The 10,262-nt window shown below is 40.1% G+C and overlaps 1 protein-coding gene across 2 annotated transcripts; it reads left to right on the top strand.

Annotated features, from left to right (window-relative positions):
• The first annotated feature begins 1,492 nt into the window (after positions 1–1,492).
• LOC149107543 (uncharacterized) lies at positions 1,493–9,664 on the top strand. 2 transcript variants are annotated; one of them, XM_089295153.1, is made up of 3 exons: positions 1,493–1,644; positions 4,082–7,220; positions 8,413–9,664. In XM_089295153.1, exon 2 carries the CDS (start codon positions 4,102–4,104, stop codon positions 7,216–7,218), a length of 3,117 nt encoding a protein of 1,038 aa, XP_089151279.1. In that variant the 5' UTR covers positions 1,493–1,644; positions 4,082–4,101; the 3' UTR covers positions 7,219–7,220; positions 8,413–9,664. The 2 variants fall into 2 exon arrangements, with proteins under 2 accessions (XP_089151279.1, XP_089151280.1); XM_089295154.1 differs by lacking the exon at positions 1,493–1,644 and having other exon boundaries at positions 3,870–7,220.
• Positions 9,665–10,262: the final 598 nt, after the last annotated feature.

Below are 10,262 nucleotides of genomic sequence, written 5' to 3'. Positions count from 1 at the left end.
CTTCAACATGGCGGCCAAAATGGGAGGACCACATCGAGTTTATCAGTGTTGTCGCAATCTGCTTAAAATGTAAGTATAAATTGTTTGCAAACACGCACTATATACTCTCATCAAGACGACTTGCTAAAAATTCGGGTTTTTTTTAAACCTTTCTTTTCTTTTAAAACAAATCTTCCTGAATGACCTATTATCGAAATCAGAAGCATATAATTTGCTTCTGTCGAAATGCATGGCGCGCTTAGTAATGATGCCGACTGTTTACAAACCAGTATCAACGTAAAGAATCGTTAACTGATTTTTTTTTTCAAACTTCCGTCTGTTCGGTCAAATCTACAAGCGGTAGTGAAGGACTGGTGGTTGATCGCCGGGTGGGTATTCAAAGCACGAGCAAAGACATGTTTACATTGTAAGTCACTAATTTGTCACTGACTGTTTTTAAGATGTTACCTCAACACGTTTCGTTTAGTGCTTAACGTTTTATGGGTTGAAACTGAAAGGCTTTGCACGTGATTCAAAAAGACAGCACGTTAAACGCGCACGCTCAGAAGGGGACATGCAAAATTCAAGAAACGCATCACGGTACTCACGCGCGTGCTAAACAGAGTCTCGCGCGATGTTTTCTGAATAGGCCAATAGGCCATTTGCGATTGCCTTTCGCCTCTGTGTCAAAACGAACGCGCGCGCGCTTATACAGTAGAACCCCGCCTTACGGTCACCTCGTTAATTACGTCACCTCGTTTTTACGGCCAGTCTTTTTTGTCCTGGCGAAACGCCCATCCATTTTCTCATAAGAAAACCCCGTTAATCCGGCCACTCTGTTAATACGGCCAACAGCCTCATTGTAAAATCCCAACTGTTTAGTCGTCTATAATTTTACCCCGTTAATATAATACGGCCTCTCGAACCAGTTACGGTTTTGATTGAACTTTCAACTTTTTTTAAAATTAAACTTGCAGTTTAAATGCTTATTAAAGAGCAGTTACTTAGAAGTGAGTTGTGATGACTGTCAAGAAGTCACTTCAAATAGACCAGTTATGAAATTTGATCCTATCCCGTTAATATCATACAGCCACCCCGTTAATACGGTGAAATTTTCATGGCCAGTTGGTGGCCACTGTATTGAATCACATGTAAAATCTTTAAGTTTCAAATGATGAAGGTAAAAGCACTCAATAACCGAAACTCTTGAAGTAACATCTTAAAAACAGTCAATGACAAACCGCAAGCTTACAATATCATCTACTGACTACAATAAGTCAATGTTTAAATATGTGTTTACATGATGAAAGAGAGTTTTTTTTTAGGTCGGAATTTTACCCGCCCACTCTTCCTCGACTCATTTTTTTACCGATAGTTTACAGGAAAAAGGGTTGTCCTTTCTTACCAAGTTCTCGCTCATGTTCTATAATTATGTCCTTATTAATCATCTTTCTGGTTTTCAAATGATCTTCTGCAAAGATCACGTGCAGACAAACATTTCGTTTCTTTTGTTTCCGCTTGTCACGTCAGATGCTGCGAAACTGAAATGGTTTTTAGGATGGATAATTTATGCTAGCAACACAGTTATAAGCAGTAACACACAAACGCACCTCTACAGTTTTTGTTTGGAAGAACGAACGGCTGAACACAGGCTACTGCGCAACGGTAAGTTAGTCGTTATTTTGTTCAAACCAATGCATTATTTGGGCTTCCACCGATAACATTTAACATATTATTTGAGATATCACAAAAACCTCCTCAAATGATGTAATGCTTGGCCGAGTTAAGCCGCAGAGTTCCCGGATTTAAAACCTCTGCTAGCACAAATCTGCTAGCAGTCTATTAATGATTTGCCTCAGGAAATGCTACATGACCCGCCCGACCAGTTCTTCGGATTCCCTACGTTCAAGCTTATGAATAGACTACAATGATCAAGAACGCACCTTTATATTTAGTTGACACAGAAACTGCCCACCTACCGGCACCAAGTAGAACTTCAAATCGTACCATGACACTACAAACAAATGTTCTTTACCGTGTACATGCACTGCATGGCTTTGCTGGACGACCTATACAGAAGTCAGTTTCGGGATGTTCTGTACAAGCAACATCACTTACCGATCAAACTCGAACTCATTCGTTGTTATACAGCTTGATTTAAATCCATTAAAACTTCTCTAGATTTTGTAATGATACTTTTTCTCGGAATTTTGAGAGACTCGCCAACTTTAGTTTAGTTTAAGTTTCGACTTTTTTCAGTGCGAACTTCACTGTGGTAAGAAAAACTAATCTCTCATTTATTTCAACCAGTCCAAATTAAACTCGAAACTGTTCGGTAAAACTTGGTTTGATTTTGTTTGATTGATAACACTGGTATCCATGGCGCATCAAGCTAGACAATTTACGCGTATCACGTTACCCTGCTGGGAGGAATGAGGCACTGAGTATAACAAGGAATAAATCTGAACAGGTTGATTTTGTGACTTGTAGCTATCGATGCGTATTTCGGGCTTCTTGAGCTACTTTTAGCTTCTGAGGGAGAGTTAAAGAAGAATCGCGATTCACTGTTTTTTATTCCATATCCCGACATTGATTTTAAAAGAGTCTTTCATTCCACTTGCCGGAGAGTGCAAATCATGTTTAAACCTGAAGATGTTTACATTCAGTATCTCGGCGTTACAATTTTTATGCGTTTTAAAACCCATCTCGCATACCGCCAAACAGATTCGTTATATGATCATCGGTTTTCCTGGAATTACGTGAAACACCCAAATGTTTCGTAGGTGCCATGCACTTTTCCAAGGGAACTCTACTGAGGCTGGAGTCCATCACTAGGAGCGTGCAACTCCCATACTAAACCTATATCACGGCAGTTTTACAGACAGGTCTATTTTTAGGCTTCTTTTCCCGCAAAATAGGTCAGTTTCGGTCAATATGGGCGCGCATCGCTAATGAAAAAAATGGCCAACCTTACATGAGGAGCCCATCACTTCTACCGGTGTAATGATGACGTCAGTTAACAATAAATTCCGTGCTTGTGATTGGTCACTGAAGTTCCTATGGGGGTCTGAATTCGGGATAAATTCAAACAAAAAATAGATCGGTCTGTGAAAACACCGTGACCAGAATATAGGGTAGCTGCACGCTCTTAGTGATTTACTCCTGACTGAGGTAAGAACCTAATCTTGTATTTTTTGCCTTGTTAGTTGAAAAATATATCTTTGGGATATTCATAACATTACATAGTGAAGCTTAATCGAACAAATTTTCCTCCAAGTTTTTTCACTCAAATTTCGAAGCCTTTTCGCGCGTATTTCAAGCTCAGTTAACCCAATCGCTCTGATCTGGGCATTATTGGAAAGATCTTTTCCTGTTGCAGACCTTGAGTAGAGGTAATGCCGATTATGGTCAAAGGTGTTGACGTCAGAAGTGGAACAAAGGACAATGCTCATCAAGGCCGGTTTCGGCCTGCACAGGAGTCAAGATAATTAAAGTGTGCTTGCAGTACTGATCCCTCCTATTCACGGTCGATAACACATTCAGTAAAGAAACGGGGGATTTATGTAATATATCAAACACGAAAGACCGTGTTTGACCACATTTTCAAACACCGAGAAGAGAGTTGAAAATACGACGCGCAGCAGAGTATTTTTGATGAACTTCGAGGTATTTGGATATGTGGTCAAACATTGTCTTGAGTGTTTGATATATCTTCTCAATCAAAACTAAAACTAAGGAGAAAACGGAGAAATGAAATCGTGAAAATCTATGCTAATAAAGTTCAGATATCCAAACACCGTCACGGTCATGATTTCGTTTGTTTAAACTTGATGAATTATTAATGACTTCGAGAAGACTTTTTCAGGTTATTTTTCGTTGTAATGGAAAGGTTTGATAAAGTCTGAGCACGAGGTGAAAACCTTCTAGTCTGAGTCAAACCAACGTGTCCCATCTTGCATAAAACGGCCAGCTAGGAGCCAATACCAGGCTCACCTCCAGCATTAAGTTCGCCGGTACTCATTTATACACGTAGGAGAAGAGAAGTACAAAAGTATAATGTTATTTTACACTATAGAGCTTGAGTGTTATTTTCTTTTTACAGGGCTTATAGAGGAGGACAAAATGAACAATCTAGACGACGTTTTTCAAGTCATCTGTGTTGGTTTGGCTATTGCAACTTTCCTTCTCAACACCGGTCGGGGTGTAAAAGCTATAGAGGTCTGTAAAGAATGTTTGATTTTCGTAAATAATGTGATGCCGAAAGAAAAGGAGGAGCAGGTTGTTAAATTAGTTAGCACTGCTATCTATAAAACAATCTTCATGGCGTATTGTCTTATCTTTGATTACACAAATGCCATAAAATACGGCAAGCAACTTCTTGACATTTACCTAGAGCGTGGAAAAACAGGCGAAGATGAAGGCATTCTATTATTAGAACTAGCCATGATCTATGAAAAACAATTTAAATATGTAGAGGCAGGAAAACTTTATGAGAAAGCGATCAATATCATGAGAGAAATTGGTCACAGGAGAGAAGAAGCAGCCGCTTACGGAAACTTAGGAGTTGTGTTTGAATCTCTTGGTGAACACGATAAAGCTATAGAATATCTTGGGGAAGCACTTGCTATCACAATTGAAATTGGTGACAGAGCAGAAGAAGCGAGCTGTTACGGAAACTTAGGAACTGTGTTTCTATCTCTTGGTAAATATGACAAAGCTAATGAGTTTCTTGAGAAAGCACTTGCAATGAGAATTGAAATTGGCGACAGAGAAGGAGAAGCATCAGATTTCGCGAACTTAGGAAATATTTTTCAATCTCGTGGTGAATATGACAAAGCTATGGAATATCTTGAGAGAGCACTTGCAACCAAGAAAGAAATTGGTGACAAAGAAGGAGAAGCAAGCTGTTACGGAAACTTAGGAACTGTGTTTCGATCTCGTGGTGAATATGACAAAGCTAAAGAGTATCTTGAGAAAGCACTAGCGATCAAAATTGAAATTGGTGACAGAGCAGGAGAGGCAAGCTGTTACGGAAACTTAGGAACCATGTTTATATCTCTTGGAGAGTATCACAAAGCTAGAGAATATATTGAGAAAGCACTTGCGATCAGAATTGAAATTGGTGACAGAGCAGGACAAGCATCAGATTTCGCAAACTTAGGAACTATTTTTCAATTTCGTGGTGAATATGACAAAGCTATAGCATATTTTGAGAGAGCACTTGGAACCACGAAAGAAATTGGTGACAAAGAAGGAGAAGCATGCTGTTACGGAAACTTAGGAACTGTGTTTCAACAGGCTCAGGAATATGGCAGAGCTAAAGAATATCATGCCAAAGCACTTGAGATCAGGAGTAAAATTGGTGACAGAAAAGGAGAAGCAAGAGATTACATAAACTTCGGAAATAAGTTTCTATTTCGTGGTGAATATGAGAAAGCTAAAGAAAATCTTGACAAAGCACTTGCAATCACAGTTGAAATTGACGACAGAGCAGGAGAAGCAGGCTGTTACGTAAACTTAGGATCTCTGTTTCAATCTCTGGGTGAATATGAAAAAGCTAAAGAATATTTTAAGAAAGGACTTGTGATAAGTAAAGAAATTGGTGACAGAAAAGGAGAAGCAGCAGAATACTTCAACTTAGGATCATTGTTTAGTTCGATTGGTGAGCCCGTCGTTGCTGAAGGTTATCTCGAGAATGCACTTTCAATTAGTCAAGATATTGGACACCTAAACGAAGAGTTTGCATGCCTTTGTCAACTTACAGTCGTGAAGATAGCCCAAGAAAAGATTCAGGAAGCATTTGACTATCTGGTCTTAAGCATGGAAAAAAGCGAAAGTTTGCGTGCTTTTCTAAGAGATAACGATCAATTTAAAATATCGCTCTCAGATATTCGCAGCTTTCCTTATCGGCATCTTGCTGCCTTCCTTATTGTTGGGGACAAACCTGACAAAGCCCTTTATGCTGTGGAGCTGGCACGCGCTAGGGCCTTGGCAGAGCTGATGGCAAAACGGTACTCTGTTGAAAGGCAAATATCAGCTGATCCGCAAACTTGGGTTGGCATAGAGAATATTGTGAAACAAGAAAGCAACTGTTCTTGTCTGTATATCTCTAATTATGATAACGCAATGTTTTTGTGGATTATCAAAAGAAGCGGAGTCATGCATTTTCGAACAATAACAGTAAATGAAAGCGATAACGCTGCCGGATCATCTGACAGCTTGGAAGAGTTTTTTGCTGAAAGCTTCCGCAGCTTTGGTATTTTATCCGAAGAGGAATGCGAAGATCGATCTTTAAATGATATTGAGCCAAAACCAGATATCTCTCATGAGGAGGAGCTCGCAACTTTGCGACAAGGAAGGGGTGAGGATGATCCCGAACTGAATCTAATCTTGTTCTACAATATGATCATCGCTCCTGTGGCTGACTTACTTGCGGGGTCCGAGATCATCATTGTTCCTGATCCCTGCTTGTGCCATTTTCCATTTCCAGCTTTACTTGATGACAGTGGAAAGTACTTATCAGACACGTTTAGGATTCGCATTGTTCCTTCCTTGACCACTCTCAAATGCATCCAGGACAGTCCTACTGACTATCACAGTCAGTGTGGTGTTCTGATAGTCGGTGATCCTGAGATTGGTAGAGTACGTTACAATAGTCGTTGTACAACCTTCAAACCATTGCCCTTTGCAAGAAAGGAGGCAGAGATGATTGGGCGACTGCTGGGTGTTCAGCCTTTATTAGGAGAGAAAGCAACCAAGCAGGCGGTGCTTGAAATGCTACATTCAGCAGGTCTGATACATTTTGCCGCACATGGTGATGCCGAAAGAGGAGAAATTGTCCTCTCTCCCGGGCGGTCTACTAAGAAGTTTCCTACAGAAGAAGAGTACCTTTTGACAATGTCTGACATTTCAGAAGTTCAACTTCGAGCCAAACTTGTTGTACTTAGTTGTTGTCACAGTGGACGTGGGAAGATCAGAGCCGAGGGAGTTATCGGAATTTCTCGAGCGTTCTTAGGATCTGGTGCACGCTCAGTGTTAGTGGCACTGTGGGCCCTAGAGGACGAAGCAACAGAGCAGTTCATGAGTCGCTTCTATGAGCATCTTGTTGACGGAGAGAGTGCCAGTGAATCTCTTCACGAGGCCATGAAATGGATGCGGGGTAACGGCTGGTCTGAAGTGAAGTACTGGGCACCATTTATGTTGATTGGAGATAACGTGTCATTTAAGTTTGGAAAATAAGGGTAAGTTTTCAGATAAGATAACAATAATTTTATCATTCTTGGGTTTTGAAACCAGCAATCAAATCATGCCAATTCTGTTTGAAGATTGCCTCAACTATTTGAGGATGTCTTTTAATATAAACTAATTTAATTTGGGGAGCGTACAATACACTGTCAGAAAAGTTTTTTGTAAATGAAAGCAGTTTTTACCATGTGATAAACTCTCGACTGGGTTAAACGTCTGATGGTTGAATTTCAGCAGCCAGGCCTATGTGTTTTAGTAAAAAAGGTTGGTCAATGATGGAAGGCGACGTGGTATCTTTTCAAAGTCGGTTAAAAATGCAAAGATATGAAATACATTGAAATTCTTTCATAATCAAAGTTCATCAGTGATTACACTAAAATCGTCTGTAATAGTCAATTTTGCGTCCTATCCCTTAATGCTGCCAGCTTCAGAAACTGGTTTTTTAACGGTACAATGGAATAATTGTTTGTCAACCCTATTGACCAATCAGAGCGCGCGTAATATCTCTGGTATTTTATAGCAGTCGATAGTAACCACTTTGTTGTTTCTCAGTGCTTTAAAATCACGTTAGTTTGTTAATCCATGGCCAATAAGCACTCGTTTTATTCTTTCGGACGCGCCAAATAAGACCCAAACCTTTTTGGTGTTATCTTTTAGAAACAGAATAAGCTTCATAGAACTGAGGAAGTAGCGTTTTTAATATCTTATGAAGGCTTAATTGAGGCTACTTTCCCCCCCCCCCGGGGGGAAGGGGGCGGGGGGACGGGGGTGCGTGTCGTACCCTTTAGGGTTTGAAAAAGCGTTTTGGTAACTTTTAGGGTGTTTAGCCTCATACGTCGTACGGCGGGAGCTTTTGCAGTACTTATTAGGGATTTTGAGCCGAAAAAATACGAGTAGAAGATATTCAAAGCAATCGTCATTAACACTGTTAAAAGTCATGTCAGTGTCAGTTTATGCGTTGATTTAGAATTGGTACCTCTTAGAGGTGAAAACAAAGCCGCGCCCACAAAATAGGATCTTGGTACCTCTTAGGGAATCTTTTCAAAATTTCCCACAAACATCCCCGTCCTTTTTACATAGCAGTCCCCGCGGGACTTTACCCTGTTTACATCAAGAAGGAAGCCATTTCAGTTGGCGAGTGAGTCTTTTGCTTACTCACAGTAACTGGTTATTTTCCTGTTCTTACAGAGACGTTTTGCATCAGCCTTGTACTTGGGTCTGACACTGAAATCCAAGATGATCGTCACGAGGCATTTTCCCCTCGACTTGTGTCCTGAGTACGAACAAGTTTGAGGCAAAGTGACATTTTAATTTTTGAGTGGAATAACTCCGTGACAAAACTGATTTATGTGATAGGAAAGTAGTAACAAGTGATCAGTGACTAAGTAAATAGTCAGCAATAAGTGATGAAGTCCTGATTTCCCGTTACAAGACCATCAAATTTTTAAACAAACAGGTGATGAGAAGCACGAAAATCATGAACTAGGAGATACTGTCTTGATGAACTCTTAAATTCTCTGAGCTAACATCAACGGAAATGTATGGCAATAAGACGGGAGAATCGCCATTTTGAGCTTAGGACAGAACTGAAGATCACTGACAAGAGATTCAGCAAACTTAAGTTTTTCCATGAACTTTTCTGAAAACCTTGGGTCGTTAAGATAAAGTAAATCAACATGTGGCTGGTTTACATGGGAAAATTCGTCGCTGGTGGAACGGTTACCCTCATCCTCCTCGAACCAGCCTGTACTTAGCGTTTATATCAGAAGAGCTGTCCATTCCTTACCGCAGCAGACATTGGCCACCTGGAGTTTGCTCATTCTCTCTATGTCTCTTTTTATCCCGGCTAGGGGTGGGTAGTGATATATTCTCCATGCCTTCAAAACAAGGTCTGTTCCACCAAGGGGCACCCTGTTGCCCAAGATTTTTCGTGTACTAAGTAAATGGTTCTCTGTTATTGATAAACCCTCCTACTATACAGAGCTTTCCTCCTTGTCAAAACAGCCCAGTGTTTAAGTTTTACACGCCGTGTATTACACTGTGATAAAACACGACGGGCATTTGAGAACACGGAGATGTAGAAAACACGACTCGCAGGCGAGTGTTTTCTACATTTCTCGAGAGTTTTCAGATGTCCGGTGTGTTTTATCACAGTGTAATTCTCGGCTTAGGTTTCTTTATTTGCTTTATGATATAGATTTTACACGCCGCGAGTAGTAACAAAGAAAATGTTTTTCTCCATCTCTAACAAAAATGTTGACTAGAGGTAATGTGGCAAAAGCAATAAAACACGCTTTTTCTGTTTTATATTCTGATAAAACATGGCTTTTCGACCAATCAGTGCGCGCGCAGGGTCCATCTCCCTTATAAACTTATTTCAGTGACAATCAAATATTTCAGTAAACCGTAGTAAAAAAAAAAAAAAAAAAAAAAAAAAGAAGTGTAAATAAAGTTCAGTGCTTCGGCCGCGCTTGTAAAAGGTCAATTTTTGGCTCTTCTGCCTGTGGGAATATCCCATGTTATTTTCATTTGCAAGATGTAACGATGACTTAGCTTAGGTAGTCTTAGGAAAAGTAAACACATATATCAAAGCACTTTTTGCTACCATGTCACGATCGTTAATTTGCTGTCGACGACATTTGTATGATTGCGGCTTACATTGATACGTTTGTAATACATTTGTTTTCTTATATCTTTGATATATTGTAATATCTTTTCCGTAGTTTTATATTTTACTTTTAAAGTCAATTGTAAAGGGGCCAACGTAATTGGTGGAGGCTCTTTAAATAAAGTTGGTTGATGTTTTTATTATCATACGCTGTGGTCACTGCTTTCTCCTTTCTCATTGACTAACACCCGGAAGGGAACTCCGATATAAAAAGAACGGGGAGTGCTTGTCGTACCTTTTAGGGGTTAAAAAAAGTGGTTTTGGTACCTGTTAGTGTGTTAAGCCTCAAAAGGTCCACTCCCGCCCGCCGCCGCATCACGAGCCAGAGCTAACCGGAAGCTCAAATATTCGCCAGTTCTCGTTGCTATGG

The sequence above is a fragment of the Orbicella faveolata genome, unplaced genomic scaffold, assembly GCF_042242905.1.
Source record: "Orbicella faveolata isolate gen_17 unplaced genomic scaffold, um_ofav_v1 contig_26, whole genome shotgun sequence".
In the NCBI taxonomy this organism is placed as follows: Eukaryota; Metazoa; Cnidaria; class Anthozoa; order Scleractinia; family Merulinidae; genus Orbicella; species Orbicella faveolata.
This window is presented reverse-complemented; position numbering and strand designations above follow the sequence as displayed.